Source organism: Convolutriloba macropyga, chromosome 14 (assembly GCF_964194025.1).
Source record: "Convolutriloba macropyga chromosome 14, txConMacr16.3, whole genome shotgun sequence".
Taxonomy (NCBI): Eukaryota; Metazoa; Xenacoelomorpha; order Acoela; family Convolutidae; genus Convolutriloba; species Convolutriloba macropyga.
In genome coordinates, this window is record NC_134481.1 from 20,740,276 (window position 1) to 20,760,681 (window position 20,406).

A 20,406-nucleotide genomic window follows, 5' to 3' on the forward strand; every position below is an offset into this window, starting at 1 on the left:
TTGAACACTTTCTTCTTGCACTTTTCTCTTGAATTGGTTTTTGCCTATATTGTTGTTTCCATTGTCATAAGACTTATTGTGACGTCTTATTGATTACCTGTGCATGACCATGACAAATTTTCCTTCCTTAAATCGAAGCGTATGCTTCAGTTTTGCGTTTTAAATGACTTCTGTCGAAAGCTATTGATTTTAATGGCTGTTAAGACTTTAAAAATAATTTCTCGAAAAATTTTTGAATTAACTGATCTTAAACTTATTTTGTGACTGCAAGTCAGTTTCGTTAATGATCAGAGCGCGTGTATTATAATTCAACCAACATCAATCTATTTAGAGATTTTATCTTAAAGCAAATGGTATTACGACTTCGATGCACGAATTTTCATATATTGTTTTAGTTTTTGGATATTTTTTTCGTAATTTTGTTTCCTTTTGGAATCGTAACACATTATCGTAATATTGATAGTTGCTTTGGATTAATGATGAATTTCAACTGATCATATTTGAAGTTTATAGGGAAAAACTTATGGTTTAAATGGCTTGGACTTTTTCTCGCATTTTTCTACTTTATTTTAGGATTCTGCTTGTATTTCTTGTTTTTTTTTTCATTATCTATGACTTTTTGTAATGTCTTATTGATGATTTATGAATGATAAACATCCTTTTAATTTCATCGAGGCATAACGTAGCGTATTTATTAGCTTCCGTTGAGAGCTATTGAATTTATTTGCGTTGATACTGAGGTTTTCTGAAACATTTCGTGGTTTTAATGTCTTTGTTCATGTTTGTTGATCTTTTGGAGTCAAATTCTTAACAAATGAATCCCATTGCTTTTAAAACTTTTTTCGAAAGTTAAAAAGTTCCTGAAAAAATCATTTTTTAATGGCTTCGACACTTTTCTCGCTCAATTTTTTGAATTTGCTGTTTTTTGTTTTTTTTTTAATTCTTTAGGTAGCAATAAAAAGCTGACCGGTCTCATAAGCTTATATGTGAGGATTGAATGATTGATGTTACCCGAAGCAGTCAGTTTACGGCGAATAGTATTAAAGCTTATGTTATTATATATTTTAAACATTTTTAAGTATTTTTCAATTTTTTCAGCTTTGTTCGTTTCGTCAACTTGTAATTTAATCTAATCATTGCGAGGTCCTGTAAAAATCTTTATTTTTTAAAATTAACATGTTTACTGATTTTATGATGTAAATAATGTTTTGTTTGTAGGCCGATATGCGTTTTTGTAAAAAGGTATGTGAGTGGTGTGTTTTTGTTTCTTTTTCTCTTCCTTCAGCATAGTCGTAATAACAGATCCCAATGATTTTCAAATGTCGCCCAATTGAACTTATTTGTTCATTCAGTATAATGTTAGTTGAATTAGTATCAATAGAATATGAAATGAAAATACATAATATTCAGATTATAGCTATTGTGACGTCTTATTGTGACTTATTGTGACGTCTTATTGATTACCTGTGCATGACCATGACAAATTTTCCTTCCTTAAATCGAAGCGTACGCTTCAGTTGAGCGTATTAAATGACTTCTGTCATTTAGAGCGTATTAAATGACTTCTGTCAAAGCTATTGATTTTAATGGCTGTTAAGACTTTAAAAATAATTTCTCGAAAAATTTTTGAATTAACTGATCTTAAACTTATTTTGTGACTGCAAGTCAGTTTCGTTAATGATCAGAGCGCGTGTATTATAATTCAACCAACATCAATCTATTTAGAGATTTTATCTTAAAGCAAATGGTATTACGACTTCGATGCACGAATTTTCATATATTGTTTTAGTTTTTGGATATTTTTTTCGTAATTTTGTTTCCTTTTGGAATCGTAACACATTATCGTAATATTGATAGTTGCTTTGGATTAATGATGAATTTCAACTGATCATATTTGAAGTTTATAGGGAAAAACTTATGGTTTAAATGGCTTGGACTTTTTCTCGCATTTTTCTACTTTATTTTAGGATTCTGCTTGTATTTCTTGTTTTTTTTTTTCATTATCTATGACTTTTTGTAATGTCTTATTGATGATTTATGAATGATAAACATCCTTTCGATTTCATCGAGGCTCAACGTAGCGTATTTATTAGCTTCCGTTGAGAGCTATTGAATTTATTTGCGTTGATACTAAGGGTTTTCTGAAACATTTCGTGGTTTTAATGTCTTTGTTCATGTTTGTTGATCTTTTGGAGTCAAATTCTTAACAAATGAATCCCATTGCTTTTAAAACTTTTTTCGAAAGTTAAAAAGTTCCTGAAAAAATCATTTTTTAATGGCTTCGACACTTTTCTCGCTCAATTTTTTGAATTTGCTGTTTTTTGTTTTTTTTTAATTCTTTAGGTAGCAATAAAAAGCTGACCGGTCTCATTAGCTTATATGTGAGGATTGAATGATTGATGTTACCCGAAGCAGTCAGTTTACGGCGAATAGTATTAAAGCTTAGGTTATTATATATTTTAAACATTTTTAAGGATTTTTCAATTTTTTCAGCTTTGTTCGTTTCGTCAACTTGTAACTTAATCTAATCATTGAGAGGTCCTGTAAAAATCTTTATATTTTAAAATTAACATGTTTACTGATTTTATGACGTAAGTAATGTTTTGTTTGTAGGCCGATATGCGTTTTTGTAAAAAGGTATGTGAGTGGTGTGTTTTTGTTTCTTTTTCTCTTCCTTCAGCATAGTCGTAATAACAGATCCCAATGATTTTCAAATGTCGCCCAATTGAACTTATTTGTTCATTCAGTATAATGTTAGTTGAATTAGTATCAATAGAATATGAAATGAAAATACATAATATTCAGATTATAGCTAATGATTTTAATGGCCTCACTTATTTGTGTTTTCGCAATGTTTGTAATTTTTTGTTTGTAATTTTTTGACTTTGTTTGCATCTTTAGTCCGTTCCTATGGCTTGGTGTAACCAGAGACAAGTGCTATTGGTTTTATGATGACTTAAGTAAATTCAGCTAGAAATATTTTGTTGAAAGCTAATTTTTTAAGAGTTTTGAATTTATTTGGTTTAAGAAGTGTTGTTTTTTTAGTTTCGCCTCAGTAATCCTTCTTTTTGTCGACTTGTTACCTAGTCTCATTATTCCCATCTGATGTGTAGTTAGGAAAATAAATTTGTGTAATTGGATTTTGTCTGATTGTAATTTGACGTTGTTACTAGGTGCCTTTAAATTAAGGTAGTTTTTGCGATGAAATTTTGTTTTTGTTGCTTTTTTTCTCGTAGACTTTTTAATGACAGATCTTGTTGTAATGAGGCATGGCATTATTTAATTCAATGATCATCTTGGTTGTTTAACGCTTTTATAAAACTCAAACATGTTTTTGATTATCTCTTTGTCAAAAATGTAAGTCAAAATGTAGATGAGCGCGGGTCTGAACATCATGTGCGAACGCACATTAACGAGCCTCCTTGTTATTGTTATTGTTATTGGAATCTCTATTTTGATTGAAGGAAAAGTGTATTGGGAGTTTTACTGGAATATTGAGAAAATGTTCGCTGCAAATTGCTTTTTTCCTGCAGCAGGAGCAGACTCTGGGGGAAAAATTACTCCTCAAAATGTAAAGTAAGAACTTATCAGCGCTCAAGTAAAACCTTTTATCACCCAACTTGATCGACCTTCTGGGCGCTAGTGTTGCCTGCTAGGTTACCTCTGAAAATACAGTTAGGACGACATATGCCCAGCCTGTTCAGATTTTCTTCAACTTCTAACAGAATTGTAGTTATTTTTTTTGGATGCATGCCTTGGATAATGAACCAGCTTCGTCCGTCGCAAGTATTGCAAATCGTTTCCGCGACTTTTGTCTTTTTTTTATCATCATGCACTGCCACTATGTTGTTAATCTAAGTTTTTTAAAAATAGCGTTTGTTTTTCAACAAACTCATATAAGGAAAATGATAAGGTTAAAAGTTAATGAAAAAAAGGTGAACATCTAAAGATAATCGATCTGCTTTCCGTCCTCTTATCTCCCATCCCAAACACTCAGAAAAAGTAATCCATGAACAACACAACAAGCAAGTTATTAGATTAAAATTGGTAATTTTTTTGTAAATATGCCAGCAACATGTTTGTTGTTGGCTCTCAAACAAAGTAAATAGCAATTATTTTGGCCCTGCTGGTCTTTTTTAATGCGATTTTCCGTACCAGCAACTTTTTTTCTGATAATTTTTATCCTCCGACCCTTTCATTTTTTGTCAAGAACGATAAACAGGTAAAGCCCGGAGGGCATTAAAAGGCTGAAAAGCTCTCTTAGAGTTTTACGCCTTACTAGTCTCTAAGTATGCCTTTCAGTGAAACTGTCAAGGAGGCAAATTCTCGTTATGAAGGGTGGGTCTTTTTATGTGTATTTGATGCATTTAGTTTTGATCGCTTTTAGATTCGATCCGAAACATAAAGCTCTTCATTGTGACGCTAGTAATCAACTTTTTGGCAACTCTTGAGTCGATTGGCATTGTTTGCGTGGCTCGTCAATTCTTTGCATGTTACTGGTTTTCTTAAATTTTAACAGGGGACGGAAAGTTTTACGAACGTGTGAGAGTCATCACAGAACAAAGCCAACTTGCTCAACCATTTTTTTCTCGCATGTGTAGTAGAGCTGTGCTTTACCATATTTTCAAATAATAAAGGTGCTATATATTCTCATCCTTATCAAAATATACATTCATTTCTATCTTCAGTCAAGATTTTTACCGCAAGATTTTTTTTTGAAATTGCACTCTTGTCACCTGAAAGAAAAAAATAGTGGAATTCAGAGGAATGTATAGTTTACTTCATTTCAGAATTAGCTTTGTTCGATGTTTAACAAGCCTACTGGTTTGGCAACTTCTTTCTCCCTCGGGGGAGGCGGAGGGTTATTTGGTGGCACAAACCAAACCCAACAAACTCCTCAAACTGGCGGACTGTTTGGATCGCAACCTGCCACCCAGCAGACTTCTGGTTTTCTCTTTGGACAGCCCCAACAGCAACAACAACAGCAGCAACCTCAGTCGACGTTTTCAGGATTTGGGGGAGGATTACTTGGAACTAATCAGCCCCAACAGCAACAACAGAATGCATTCTCGTTTGGTGGAGGATCTACAAACCTATTCAATCGACCGAATACAACGTTCGGGGCACAAACTGCGACCTCGGGAACTGGCGGACTTTTTGGAGGACAAGCAGGGTCGTTCAATACCACTGCAGCTCCTGTTGGAACAACTATTAAGTTCAATCCCACGACGGGAACCGATACGATGATGAAAAACGGCATCAGTACCTCAGTTTCGACAAAGCATAACTGTCTGACCGCTATGAAGGAATACGAAGCGAAGTCATTGGAGGAACTCCGAATGGAGGATTATGCTGCTAACCGGAAAACGGGAACTCTGACGACAGGAGCTGGGGGTCTGTTCGGTTCCTCTGCTGGAACCCAGCAGACCACTGGTGGACTTTTCGGGGGGACAACCGGTGCGACGGCGCAAACGGGTACAGGTTTTGGTGGACTTTTTGGTGCCAATCAACAGCAAAAACCGGGAGGTTTATTTGGTTCAACTTCAACGGCCTCGACAGGCGGAGGTTTGTTTGGTGGACAACAACAGACTGGGTCTCTGTTTGGCGGACAGAACAAGCCAGCGACTGGGGGTTTATTTGGTGGCCAAACTCAGCAAGGCACGACTGGAGGATTGTTCGGAGGAACTGGTACTTTTGGATCAACTCAACAGCAAGGGACGACCGGAGGTCTTTTTGGATCTTCTACTTTTGGGTCTCAAGCAAATAAAAATTTGGGACTGACAACAACCACCACTGGATCTATGTTCAATTTTGGGGGCTCGACGACTACAACCCAAGCTGGAGGGCTTTTTGGAACAACTCAAAACAAACCTCTGTTTGGAGGAACAACTGGAGGGTTTGGAGCAACCGGAACGTCCACAGCTGGAGGCTTATTTGGAAGTACTCAAACTAACGCCGGCGGATTGTTCGGAAACAAACCATTGGGTTTCGGAACCACAACCAGTACCACGGGAGGACTTTTCGGGACTCAACCAGCACAAAATACCCTTGGTCAAACAGGATCTCTATTTGGCGGCCTCGGTGGTACTCAGCAGCCAGCTCTTGGAGGAGGATCTTTATTTGGGAACCCCGTGGCTGGCACTGCTGGACTTGCCTTGGGTGCTCAAGCTACGCAACCTGTCCAGTTACTAACTGATGCCGCGACTGCAAATGCACAACATCAGATGCTACAGCAGCAAATTTTGGGTCTGGCAATGAGTCCTTACGGCGACTCGCCTTTGTTCAGAAATTCTCTGGTCGAAAACAAGTCGAAGAAAGATGAAATTACAAAACCTATCAACCCATCATCTCAGAAACCGTATTTATCGCCTGCTCAACACAAAATTGAGTCAAAACCTACTTTGAAGGTTAAACCAAATTCGGCCTTAAAGCACGATCGGCTATTTGACGGTTTAGACGACGATTATCAGAGATCGCCACGACCAAGTTTTGTGCCGAAAAGTAACCCGAAGAAACTTGTAATCAAAGAACAACAGGATATGTCTTTTGCGAACCTGCCGCTTTCAGTATCTCTCAACATGTCTCAAAATGGCAGCTTAAATAACTCTGATTTGATCAAAAATAATCCGCAAGCTGTAGCCTTGTCGTTTTTGCTAGGAACTGACAAAAGTTCAACGTCGTTTAAAGACGCGAATAGTTCGAAATCTGCTAGTCGACCGGCCAGCTCGACTGCTGTGCGAGATGTTGGAACCTCAAGTGCTGAAATCGACGATGCAATGACGACTCGCGGCAAAGGAAGTAACTCTAAAGTGTCGGTCATTGACGAAACAGTTTTAGACCGTCCTATTACAACGAGTGAAAGCACTTCTATTGATATAAATGTGGACACGCCCACACGTGCGAATCAAAAATGGGCAACCAAATTGCCTAATGAGACTTCAACTTTAAGTGATCTAAGTAAAACACCTGGAGTTACTCCAATTCAAACTAGCTATGATCGACAAAAGAAAAGCGATACTTATGAATCGTTGAATAGTTCACTCGATAGTGTCAATACACCTCTCAATGAAATTAAAACAAACACGAATCAAGACAAAAGCTCTGAAAAAGAAAGCTTGAATCAATTTCGAAGAAACCCAGTTACTAGCCCTCGATTGGCTAGCCCAAATTCTGAAAACAACGCGCCGTTCATTGCTGCAAAGAACTCGAAAATGTCTGTCAAACTTACCAGGCCTGAATATTTCACGGATCCAGAAAAAAGAGTTTTGGATGAAATTGTTCAATCTACAGGAAAATGTATTGTTGAAGACTTTACAATTGGCCGTGACGGTTATGGAAATGTTCACTTTCCAGGAAAAACTGACTTGACCGGTATCGACCTTGATGAAATAGTTCACATTAGAAGAAAAGAGATTACTATTTACCCGGACGATGAGCGGAAGCCGCCATTAGGTGAAGGCCTGAACAAGCGGGCAGTTGTGACGTTAGACAAGGTTTGGCCGAATGATAAGAGCACGCAACTTCCCATAACGTCCCCTCAAAAATTGTGCGTGATGAACTACGCTGAAAAGATTGAACGCTCGACCGCAAAATTGCCTGCTAAGTTTATAGAGTACAGACCCGAAACGGGTTCTTGGGTTTTTGAAGTCAAGCATTTCTCTAAGTATACTTTGGCTGATGATAGCGATGATGATGATGAAAATGTTGGCAATGAAAACGGTGTAGCAGTTACTGCGCGGCATACTGTCAACACTCATGTTGGTGAGAAAAGTGACTCTTTAAAAAAGAAAAATCATGATGAAACTTTTGTTGTTGAGAAGCCGTCTCTTACAAAGTTTCCTCCTGAAAAAGATGTCCGAGCTAAAACCCAATTCACGAGAGGTCTCGGAGGGGGTGACTCGCTGTCCAGCGAGATTGCTGCTGGCCCTGAGCATTCCACAGTCAATCAGTTTGACTTTGATTCTTTTCGGTCAAGAGATGTAGGGTTTGGACAGAATTTCTCACTTGCGGGACAAACGATGAATCTGACATCGAGTTCTCTTTTTGCGCAAAGTCGATTTGCACAGAAGTTGGATCCGATGACCGAATCTCTGTTTGCGATACCCGAAGATTCTAACAGCTCAGTTAATATAGACGAAAAGACAAGAGCAAGAATGAAGCGAAAGTCCGCGCTGTCTGGTCTGACGCTAGATGAGCGGGCTGATTTTTTAATGAAACAGTACAGAATAGAAAAGTTCGAAAAGGTAAGGAATGAAAACTTGCTGGAGCATGAACCAAATTTCGAAGGTTTGGACTTGGACACCTTTCCGGAAGGGGACATAAAAGAAAATTTAACTAGAAATCCAGTTTCTAACAATAACCAATTTAGAGTTTCGTGGAAAAGCTCTAGCACTTCTATTTCGTGCCCGACATCTCAAAATTTTAGAGGGTTGATTTCTTTATTTACCAAGCCAAACTCTTCCTATCAAGTGGTGTCTTGTAATGTGTTTGACGATATAAGCAATCATTTTGAAACCGATTTTGTGGAAAATATTCTGAACAACGTTTACGAATACAGCGCGAGCGACATGGGAAATTCATTTCCTCGATTCTCATTCATTGAATCAACTGATTTTGTAAAAGATCTCAACTCAAGTTTGACGGAATCAAATGTGCTGAAAAGCGCTATCTCTCTTTGTCATGCTCTATTTGGAGCAATTGATCGTGATATGATTCAACCTAATCCAACCGGTGATTCTTACGAAGTTTCGCAACTGCGGAGATCAGCGTTTTCTGATTGGCTAACGAAGGTTTTAGACGAAGAGTTATGTAATGATTACGCGAATGTCTCAAAGTCCTTGACGCAACCGGAAGCGTTTCAGCGTATTTTACTTCTCTATTCTTGTAATCAGAAAGAAGAGGCTATAAACGTTGCCCTGGAAGCGGACTGTCCAAGGTTGGCTTTACTTCTGGCCCAGGATTCCTGCCCCGATGTTAGAAACTGGATTTCAATGCTTGAGATTGAAATTTCGAATATGAACTTGACAAAGCATGTAAATGAAAGCTACATGCAATTACTCAAACTTATCTCTGGCAACGCGATTTCAGACCAGTCTGAGGATGAGTTTAACATTGCTACCGAAGAGTTCTTCATTGACTTTTCCTGGAAACGGGCGTTGGGAGCTTGTTTGTGGTTTTTGACCAATCAGAGCTCAACTGTGAAAGAGGTTGTGGAGTTGTACGAGAAAATGTGTAACTCGGGGTTGATGCAATCGCCGTTTGCAGTTCGAGAAACAGCCGTGGGCAAAAATTTTGACTATTTTGATGTTTGTTATCACATTTTGCAGTTATTTGTGGATCCAACTTCAAGGCCTGAAATGGTTTTAAACCCGTTGACGTTCGCCCAAAATATTACCGATTATTTCTCCACTTGGACTGTTATGAGTGCATTAATCACATTGGGCTTCGTAAATATTGAAATTGCGTCCGAAAACAATGTTATAACCAACTTTGCCTTCCAGTTAGAGCGTGAAAAAATGTGGCATTGGGCTGCTTTTGTGCTGAGTTTTATAAAATCTGATCAATTTCGGAAGAATTTTATTCAAGATTTGATGGACAGAAATTGCTCTTCGGGCAAAGATTTTACACCCGAAGAACAGTTTTTAGTAGATAAACTGAATTACGATGAAAGCGTGATTAGACGAAGCAAATCATTGAGAGCTGCCATTGACAAAGACTTCAATCTAAAGTTGTACCACTTGGTCGAAGCCCAAGATTGGAAAGATGTTCATAAAATGCTAATTGAACAAGGTTTTGCAGCCGAGTTGTACTTTGCGGAAGACGAAGAGCTTTTGATGTCTATTTTAACCAAATTAGACGCCCAAGCATTCGCGATTCCTAACTGGCTAACCCAAGGAGCGTTACTCCTCGAATATTTCACAATTGAAGATTCTCGGCAACGACTGATACAGAATTTGGAATCGTCGAGTACTGAAAATCTGAATGAAGCTTTGAACGAAATTAGCGATTCTTACGCTTTGATTCTGAAAAAGCTCCCGGATTTTCCCGTTACGACTGACCGAATGCGATTTTTGATGGCAGAGATTACTGAAAGTGTTGTTGCTGGCGTGAATTCGTTTGAGATGGTTCTGGGAAGCATTAACAATTTGCCGCTTTTTAATGATCAAGTTATAGCGCTGGTTAACCAAATGGCGAATTCATCTGTGAAACGATTGACCTCTTTGGATGATAATGATGATGCTAACAACGGAGATGGGAATAATTTGGTTACTGCCTCCTCGATTGGCCGAGAGAATATTGACTTGTCTTTTAACAGAAATTACAGCACTGAAGATGATCATATGCTATATTAAGGCAATCTTCATCAACAAACTGATTGAAACTTACTAAATATCACCTGCCATCTGTGATTAATAAAATTGATGAAGTCACAATTTCACCTTAACTTTTTTCATTTACTCCCACTCCCTCCCTGCTCTCATGTAGTTGATCTGTTGCGGATGTTATGAAAGTGATGGTCACTAAAGCACATTACTTGGGAGCCAAAATTAGATGAAGATTGAACATAATTGAAAAAAAAATGGATTTGGTTAATAAACAGTTAAATTTTGTTGCGATAATGACATATATCGTTAGAAAATATTATTAATTCTTGCAAATGTGAAATTGCATGAATAGTAGTCACAATGGTCAAATTTGAATATTCTTGATGTTGTAATCTGACTGTTTGGTGCAGTTACTTATATGCATTTTGTGAGAAAAATTATGTGTTGCTAGTTTAGCATCCTATGACTAAAAGCGTGTCTCTTTTTTTCAGTAAATAACCTGATAACATGAACTATATTAGTTTTGATTTTGATCTTTTCTCTACATTGAGTTAATTTAATTCTTGTCTCATTGCTACACTTTCGAATGAGAATCACAGCAACAGAAATTGGTTTTCTGTTAATTCAAAATATTTTCCAAGGGTTCCACGAAAAAATATTTTGAATACAAGATTGAGAAGCTATAGATCAATAATTTGTTGACAATGGAAAAATTCAATCTAATCGAACAAAACTGAGTTTTGAATGTTTTCAGATCAGTTTTGGGCTGTTGTAGTCAACTGAAGAATGAAGTTCAACCTTGCGTACCCGTACACAGGGTGCCAGAAGCAGATCGAGTTCAACGATGAAAAGAAACTAAAGGTCAGTTTCTAGGAAAAGAAAATAGTTTGAAGAATTTAATTCTTGATTTATTTATTGCTCTCCAACAAACTTTGTAAAATTATATTAGCACTGCTGGTCTTCTTTAAGCAGTTTTTGATATGGTCGAGTTTTTTGCTTTTTGCCTGATCATTTAACCTTTTTTCTCAAAAACGTGATAAACAGGTAAAAGCTCATAGAGCATTAAGTCGCTGAGCAGGTCTCTTAGAGCCTTACTAGTCTTCTATGTATGTTATTCACCGAAACTATCGAGGAGACTATTCATGGTGTGAAGGGTGGTTTGAGTTAAACTGCATGCCCCATCCCACCTCCCCTACTCCCCCTCCCATTAATATTGAGTAAACATAGCAATCGTTCGAATTGTGTTGAACGGAGTTGAGAACTATCGGCAATTTTATTTTACATTTGAGTGATAATTTAAGGAAAGGGTTTTTCTGTACTTGCTTCAAAGTATTTTGTGCAACAGATATTGTTCTAATTTCACTAATTTGTTTCACTAGTTTTTCGCAATTTTTTTTCACATTCCCAGAAAATGGGTTAATTTAATTCTTGCTTATTGCTACACTTTCGAATCAGCATCACAGCTAGAAAAAATTGATTTTTTTGTTTGTTCATAAAATTTCTCAAGAGTGCCACGATACCAGTTATTTGCATTAATCAGGTTGTTTTACTATTTTTTATCTGGTTGTTTTTTATTTTAGTGATAACTTATAGAAAGGGTTTTTCTGTGTTTGCTTCAAAGTATTTTGTGCAACAGATAATGTTCTCATTTCTATAATGTGTTTCATTAGTTTTTCTCCAATTTTTTAATATTCCTAGAAAATGCTCCATCTTCAGTTATTCTTATTGTAAGTTGATATCGGACACAATTTAAAGCAATTATTAAAAATTGTGTTATTTTTTGATTTTTTAACTTCAAAGTTTTTGGGATTTTGTTGTATTTGCATTTTTTGCTCTCCAGTGACTATTTCACGCTTGTCGTGTCTTAATTTGTTTGCTGAACCATTTTTGACTTGATATTTCTTTGTTCTAGAATGTTCTTCGGAAGTCACGCTTTTTGTTTACAACTTATCTCACCTGGACAGATGGCTATAGTTGAAATTTGTTTCCTTTTTGTTTAACTACTACAAAGTTTGAGGCAATTATTAAAAAGTGTGTTTCATTTTTTTGCGAAGTTTTTGCTTGACCGTTTTTGCTATTTTGTTTTGTTCGCAGTTTATGCTCTCAGGTGATTTTTTCACACTTGACTTCTCATTATTTTTCCTGGACTATTTAATTTTGAATTCTGATATTTCTTTGATCTAGAGTATTCGTTGGAAGTCATGTTTTTTGTTTAAAACTCATCTCGCGTGAGCAGATGGTTACATTTGAAATTTGTTTCCTTTAAATTTAATTTCTCTCGAAGTTCGAGGTATTTATGGTAAAGATGTGCATCTTTTTCATGCAAATGTTTTGGTGGATCTTTTCCGTTTGTGCTCCCCCCGCACGTTATGCTCCCCAGGTTACAGAGCACGTGTCATTATATGGTAAATCATGGTATATGTAAAAATATGGCACGTGCGTTTGTGTGTGCTAATATTCACCCACTAAGCTAGGGGGCACAAACGGAAAAGGTCCGTTTTGGTTGACTGTTTTTGCGGTTTTTTCTTTAACGTTATTTGCTCTCAAGTGAGTTTCTCACGCTTGACTTGTTTTTTGAGTATTTCTACGTTTATCTCATACCTAAATATTGTCTATATCTAACAAAGGCGACTGTAAGAGATAAAGTAGCAGAGCCGGGAAAGCTCAGTGGCTAAGATGTAAGACTGCCATCCGGACGGTCGCGTGTGTGAACCCATCTGTGTTCAGATTTTTTGCGCCCATTAAAATTTCTAAGCTACACCCCATTTAAATTAAATTGCCCCGCCTGTCGATTGAGAGCAATTAGTTAATTGTTTAAGCAGTTAGTTAATCAGCGTTAATCGGTATATGTTTCTTCCACTGTATAAATAACTTTTTAGTTGTTGCAAAGGTTTATATAATTTTTGCAATTATTCTTAGAGCTCACTATTGTCTTAGTATGCAATTGACTGAAATAGTGGAAGAGACATAAATTCATTATGTGAAGTGCGGTTCTTAGAGTTCGACTCTCCCGGGATGCAAATGGTGTTTTTGTTAGGTGTTGAATGACAAGAGGTTGAGTCAGCTGGTGGAACTGGACTTCCTGGGAGACGAATGGAAGGGATACATTGCCAAGATCATCTCTGGCAGTGACAAAGACGGATTCGCCATGAAGCAGGGAGTCCTTACTACTGGTCAGTTTCTGCGCCGTTTACTTATCCCACTTTTTTGAACAAAAAACAGAATGGTTGAACTAGGCCTGAGTAACATCTCGCAAACGCTTGAAATAAATAGCGATTTCTTGAAGAAACTATACTACAATATGAAGTTGACCATAATACGAAAGTACGTTTAGTTTTAATCATCCCAGTATAACATTGCTCGAAGTGTTGCATGTTAAACTGACAAGAGATAATTTTCGCCGCAGTTTTGATGCAGTTATAGCACTCTCGATTGATCTTTTGAAACAGCAGTTCGAGTCCTCTAATTTCTTCAATTGCGACGATAGTTGTTAAAAGCATAGTTGCTTTGATACAAATAGTGTCATAATTTGACATTTAACAAAACTATGCTGAATATTGATTCCAGATTTTTTATTGTTCAGGCCGAGTTCGTCTTTTGCTGAAAGCTGGACAGAAATGCTTCCAATCTTGGAAACGAAAGGGAGAACGAAGAAGGAGGTCAGTTCGGGGCTGTGTAATTGATGTTCACTTCTTAAGTGTCCTTTGCATGAAGATCGTCAGGAAAGGAGAGGCTGATATCCCAGGTCTGACTGACATTGTTAAGCCCCGACCCCTGGGACCCAAGAGAGCGAGCAAAATTAGAAAGATGTTCAACTTGAGCAAGAAGGACGATGTGCGACAGTATGTCATCCGAAAGCAGAAGCCGAACAGACCGCTTCGAAAGGTAAGAATCTGGATATATTTGAAGATAATGCAAATTTTCTTCCTGATAATGATGGCATATGTGAGAGGGTGAAATAGGCATTCATGTGTTCTTTTTATAAACATCGAGTTTAGAGGTCGTTTACTTGTCGGTCTGTACTGAAGACGGTTGACGTAGATGCGTTCGTTAGCTTATGATCTTCATAGTATAGTAACAGTGTTTCTACTGAACCCGTCTCGTTAAGAGAATTTATTGTGATGGTCATTACATATTGTATGAAAGATTATATCAGAAAATTGTTGAAGAAGACAGACATCTTATGGTTGCATAAGACCGGATTTGAGTGGTAACATTTTCAGGACGGATCTGTGCGAACTGTGGCACCTAAAATCCAGAGACTGATCACACCTGAGCGATTGCAGCGAAAGCGAAAGCTGAGAGCTCTCCGACGAAAGAGGTTCGAGAGGTCGCGAGCCAGTAAACAGGACTATCTGAGGCTTCTGGCCAAGATCAGACGGGAGCGAGCAGAAGCCAGAAGATCGTCCAGGTCTAGCACCCGAATTTCACAGGCCTCGTCCAGCTAAACGAACGAGTGCTTTATTTTTGGGACAAATTGAAGTTCTAAATGCCCGTTGATTTGCTCTTTACTGAGATTAATAAACAGGCGTGCTTGAATTTTGATTGTTAGTTCAATTGAACTTCTGCCTATCAATTTTTTCAATATTGAGTTCAAAGTAGAGCAGTTAGTAGACTATTAAATCGTTGATATATTACATTCAAGGTAACTTTCCCTAACCCCTCGGTAGAATCAGAGCTATTTGTAATTGACCTTTTTTTCAACGTTATATTGGGATATGTAAATTGTAATGGATAGTCACATCTCTTATCAGGCTATGCCAACCATGTCCATATATGTATGGATCAGTGACTTTGATTCTAACTTACAAGGAAATTTTACGGATCAGATGGAAAATTTAAACTTCTTGTTAAACTTCGGTGTTCTGGTTGTCGCAGAGCTAAATCGTTCAGTCTGGAAATTTTCATCGCACTACTTCTTTCTTCATTGAAGTTCAATATCCAAACTTATTAGTCAAATGTTTTCAACGATTTAAACTAAAACAACGATTTCGAAAACGGTTGAGCTCACTCAAATGGACGATTAGTTTTTTTTCACTCCTAATGGAATCATGGAATTAAATCAATTTAGAATGAACGAGTGATGATTTAGAATTTTACGATGGCTAAAAGGTACAAAGAAACTGAATTTTGTGTAAACAAAGTTAGTCTCAATTTCCGTAAAAAGAGCCTGATTGAGAGCGAAGGAAAAATTTGCTATCACAATTCTATTTTGGGTTGTTTTGTATTTTTCTACTTTTTTTCGGAGTATTTGCCATCTGTTTTACAAAAGTGACGAAAAATTTAGACGAATAAGTAATATTGAATGGATTTCTAATTGCTCTCGAGCGATCTGTGAAGCAAATTTTTGTAAACGTGTTAGTCTTTTATGCGGAATTTTTTTGACCGGTTTGACTGTTCAAGTGACTTTTTTGTCTTGAGTAATCGAAATTTATCACCATACACATGTGTCAGCGTCTCAACTCAATTAGTTGAAGTTCACTATTAAATTCAACTGAATTGCTTGCGTGACCATCGTTTTTCACTATTATTAGAGTGAGTTTTTTGTTCATTCGCGTGATTGTTTTTGGTCACGCTTGACTTACCTTGCTCTCACAAATGACTTCCTCACTCTGAAACTGACTTTTGTTTACTTCAATTTAAAGAGATAAGGTCAAGTGAGCGCGTGTCACTCTAATTGAAGGTTTGTTATTTCAGAGCAGCTAATAGGAGCAGCAAAAACTTAACAGATTCTTAATCAAAATGTAACATCTTAGCATTTAATTAAAAAATTTCTTCTTTTCTATCCGGTCTGTGGCTATTTTCTGGAAATCTGCCAGCAATGTTCAACCTTTTCGTGGTCATTGTTTCAGCCCAAATACTGGGACAGGAAATATATGCTCAACTGTTTTTTTGCATTCAATGTTTCCTAACCAATATGATTGACATAGAAAGACAAGAGTGGTATCATCAGAAAGCTTGGCGTGGTATCATCAGATGAGTGGAATCGTCAGAGGATTTTCAGTTTCATATTTTTTGAGTTATCGAAGCATGAAATTTCGCAGATACTGATTTTTGCGTATTAAATTTTTGAAATCCAATTTGAACTATTTTTTGCGCATTGCCCAGTTTTTCTGAAATTTCTAATTTTTCAGGCTTTTCCGATTTCAAATGACGGAGTGTAAAAGGCGCACAAGTTTTCTCCGTGGAGACTGTGCTCCATTTTTTGAATTAGATTTTCAAATGTTTTTCACCATTTTCTTAATATAAACTCTTGGGGGAATTTACTGGAATCAGCATAAAATGTGTGAAATCTATTGAGAAGTCTATTCTGAGTCTGTTTAGTCTGAAATTTTAAGATTTCTTAATTTTTACTTTGTCTTCCTAGTTTTCACTTTGCCACAATCGGATTATCCAAACCTGCTATCGGATTATCACAATCGGATTATCCAAACTCTCTATTAGACCATTTCCATAACTGAACATTTTTTCTTCACCTTGATTTCAGAATGTTACATTTTTGTATTTCATATCTTTTCGGTTGAACTTTTTGTCTAGTTATCTGAATTTTATGACCCGTTCTGAATTGATAGACAAAGATCAACGCTCTCTGTCCCACTTCGGCATCATTGGTGGACCCCCTCAACCACCTGAGTTTTAATGAAAAGTATTGAGTTTTTTGTTTTGGCTTTCTTGGCGCAAAAAGCATTCTTCAGGAAGGAGCGTGCTGCCATTTTCTACCACATTTTCTCTCCCACTGATGTTGGATATTGTATTTGGATGCAATAGAATTATCAGGATCATGTGATTTCTGTCCTAAATTTATTTCAATGAGTCGTCCTATTTTCCAGTTGTTGAATAATCTAATTGGGACAAAATCAATAAGAAATTACCTATTTTTAGATTTTCACAGCACTAGTAGAGTAATATTTTTCAACATCGAACTTATCACTTGAATTTAACTGATTTATATTTACTCAAGAAGTTGAAAAAATTTAAGAAACAAAAAATACGTGCAACTTCAACGAGGAAGTTTCAACTTATCTTTCGAAGCAATCAATAAGCGGAGCTTTCATTCGAAGCGGAGTTTTCTAAAAATTTACAGTAGTTTAGAAAATTATGATGAACGTGCGCAAATTGTTTCTTTGCTTTTCGTATGCTCTTAATTTAGCATTTCAAAGAACTGCAGGAACCAACTACTTTCGGGTTTATTTTACAAGATTTTCATTTTTATCCTACATTTTCTTAAATTTGTTTGTTCATTTGATATTCTTTGTCATTTGTGACTTGTTCACAATTTTGTTGTTTTAAGTGATTCCAAATTGCGTGAGACTGACGAATTCGTGTTACTCCTGTCAAGTGGATTTGGCTATTTTCTAATTTGTTGAGGTTCCTATTCATTTGTATATATCAAATAAAGGTTAAAAACAGGAGAGCACAATATACTGTTTTTTCTCCTAACGCAACCTATGTGTAAATGTACTATATTGTCTTGAACACATTTTTATAAAAATTTTCTCTTTGTAAGCGGCGATGAAGATAGGGAAATTTCCAACCATCTCGACAAAACCATGTCTTTTTTGTACTCGTCTTATTTTATGTGTTCTATTTGACAGAGCGCTGGATAGCGTTTACTGTATTTCTGTTCAGAAGACTTCAATATAATTTTCTCAGGGTTTCTCACTTTTGAAAGTTTACCCTGTGCCATCTACGTAACAAAAAGTTGACCAAAGATGAGGGCTGAATAGCACAAAAGCACCTCGCATTATGCCAAAAAGTCCATTTATGCTTCTTATTCATGTGTAGATACAAGAAGTTGAACAGGGAACTGTGCATTATCAAATATATAAAATTTAACGTCGAAATTAAATTTGAGGCAACGCAAAATACTAACTAACTGTTGCAGTATTGGCCGCTATTTTTCAGATTAATCAATGGCTACAGATCGGGGTCTAGAGCCAGAGCTGGAAAAGGGTTGCAACAGCTGTCTAATCGCAGCAGAGCCGATTCCAGCTAAACCTGGCATCTCATCTCACGTATTTTTGAACAGGACCAATGGTTCATTCTTAAGAAAAGATTCTCTATTGTTCAGCAATTACCCTAGAACTCCCTACAGTGATTTCCTACCATCTAGAGGGTATTTCTCAAAACCAGAAGGCGAGAGTTGTCATACAAAGATGGCATACCCTGCTTCATTAGCGATGCTGGCATCTGCGACTAATCAGATTTTTCACGCAACCATGGATACCCCAGCTTATGCCAAATCATCGAATAACATGTGGCTCGTCAGAGTACCAAACGTTTTGTACGCAACGGCATACGGCGCTGGCCTTGGTCTAACAACATGTTTGTTGCAAAACTTTGCACCCTTCAAAAAGAACCCAAAATCTGCCTACTTTACGGCAGGTTTTGCTACTGGCGCTCTTTGGGGTACGGTACAGTCTCATGGTGGTGGCGTTGGCAGAGGTCTGGGCAATGGGTTGGCCTTAGGGATTATGTGGGTGGTGATAAAGGAAGCGTGGGAAAAAGGATTACCTGGGTTGATGCCGCTCGATCCCTATGGAGATATGGACTGGAAAGTAAACCATATTCCACGAGCTTATTGAACAGATGTCTGGAGTTATTGGACTATAGAAAAACTTAATTTGAGCACATTAGTAACACAGATTTTCATGAAATTTAATCTTTAATTGAACTGGGGTTTTCGATTAAAAAAAGTGACCCCCAAAAGGATCCTCAATATGTCTCTTTTTCATAATACGTCGAAATCCTGGTCAAGGTGACAAAAAAGTGTGAGCACTCGATTGGAGTTTTTGATTCAAATTAGAATGAATAATTCAAACGGAGATTAGATCTTTGAATGAATAATTCAAACGGAGATTCAAACGTATGCAGATTATTAATGAAAGAACTTGACTTATGAACTACACAAGTTTCTTAAAATCTCAAGAGATTTCAAGACCTCCGGTTCTCTATATTTCCCAATGCAATAATCGAACGTTGAATTACTTATGAAATAAAGCTAACGTGTGCGAGTCTAACAAAAGAAGCCCAATCTTAGTTTTTTGACGCGCGTATTTTTAAATGTTTTCACAGAACATTTCTGCAACATTTTCGACTTTCTTGGACATAATTTTGTGCTTTTTTTCGCATTCTGGGAAGATAAAGTGGAATCCTCCATATCACCGCTTGTAAAAAGCATCGCAATTTATCATTAGTTCTGAAATGTAAGTACACGGGGAAGAAGATTGGTAGAGGTGCATTTGAATTAAACTTCAGTTCGTAAAAGTGGACGTTGACCTTAATTGATTGATAGGGTATTATATCGAACTAAAAATACATTTTTGGTTTGACATGCAATTTTCGAATTTAGGTTGTGTTTTATTGCGTTTGTAAAAATAATCCTATCCTGAGGGTATTCAGGGTCCACATGTTGTTCATATGTAATGTATTGATAGTGTCAACTCTAATATAAATTTCGTACCCAAGTTTTACAGATCGAAATGGGCTACGTTAAGGTGCATTATTCGGTTTTTGTGTGCATTTTTGTTATCAGCTATTGTTTTGAGGACATTGAAATATTTTTTATTAAAGTATATAAATTTTGTTTTATGGTACTTATTCAATAGCTTAAGAACTCCAGAGCAAAATGTTCATACGAAATGAGCTTGATAATTCTGTTGTCTCGAAAACTTGGTTGGAAATTTGCTCAGATTCAAAGATCAGTTTGTTCCCCGAGTCTGAAAATATTCTTTTCTTTAGGTCCGGCCGAGCTGCAAATGATTTCGGAAAAATGTGAAAATCGAAAGTTGTTCTACTTTAAGGTAAACAAAAACATTTAATCATTTCGTTGCATGTTTGTTATAGAGGCTCGGTAGTAGCTAGTTCTTATGCAAATGCGAACATAAAAACTTTCTATTAAACTAAGTCAGCTGCAGTTTTTCTCAATGAGCGTTTTCTCTCAACTATAGATAGAGAATAAATCTTAATAAAAAACATCAATGTTTTTCCATGTCAGTTAATCGATGTTTGTTTACTTTTTCATTGCTCTCGAACGAAGTTTGAAACGATTTTTGTAAACAACGTATGTGTCTATTTCAAT

The 20,406-nt window shown here is 36.7% G+C and overlaps 2 protein-coding genes across 2 annotated transcripts in view; both read left to right on the forward strand.

Annotated features, from left to right (window-relative positions):
* Nucleotides 1–14,901, forward strand: part of LOC142353412 (small ribosomal subunit protein eS6-like) — a 330,099-nt gene extending 315,198 nt beyond the window's left edge. The window contains exons 2-5 of the mRNA XM_075405644.1: nucleotides 11,078–11,186; nucleotides 13,363–13,498; nucleotides 13,909–14,210; nucleotides 14,549–14,901. Of these exons, the coding sequence (XP_075261759.1) occupies nucleotides 11,112–11,186; nucleotides 13,363–13,498; nucleotides 13,909–14,210; nucleotides 14,549–14,773 (738 nt within the window). The 5' untranslated portion in view covers nucleotides 11,078–11,111 and the 3' untranslated portion in view covers nucleotides 14,774–14,901. The remainder of the gene's footprint in view (nucleotides 1–11,077; nucleotides 11,187–13,362; nucleotides 13,499–13,908; nucleotides 14,211–14,548) is intronic.
* On the forward strand, nucleotides 4,795–10,899 carry LOC142353316 (nuclear pore complex protein Nup98-Nup96-like). The gene has a single exon (XM_075405547.1). It carries the CDS (start codon nucleotides 4,806–4,808, stop codon nucleotides 10,350–10,352), a length of 5,547 nt encoding a protein of 1,848 aa, XP_075261662.1. The 5' UTR covers nucleotides 4,795–4,805; the 3' UTR covers nucleotides 10,353–10,899.
* Nucleotides 14,902–20,406: the final 5,505 nt, after the last annotated feature.

Coding starts and splice junctions, on each gene's coding strand:
- LOC142353316 (XM_075405547.1), top strand. CDS start 4,806: ATGTTTAACAAGCCTACTGGTTTGGCAACTTCTTTCTCCCTCGGGGGA.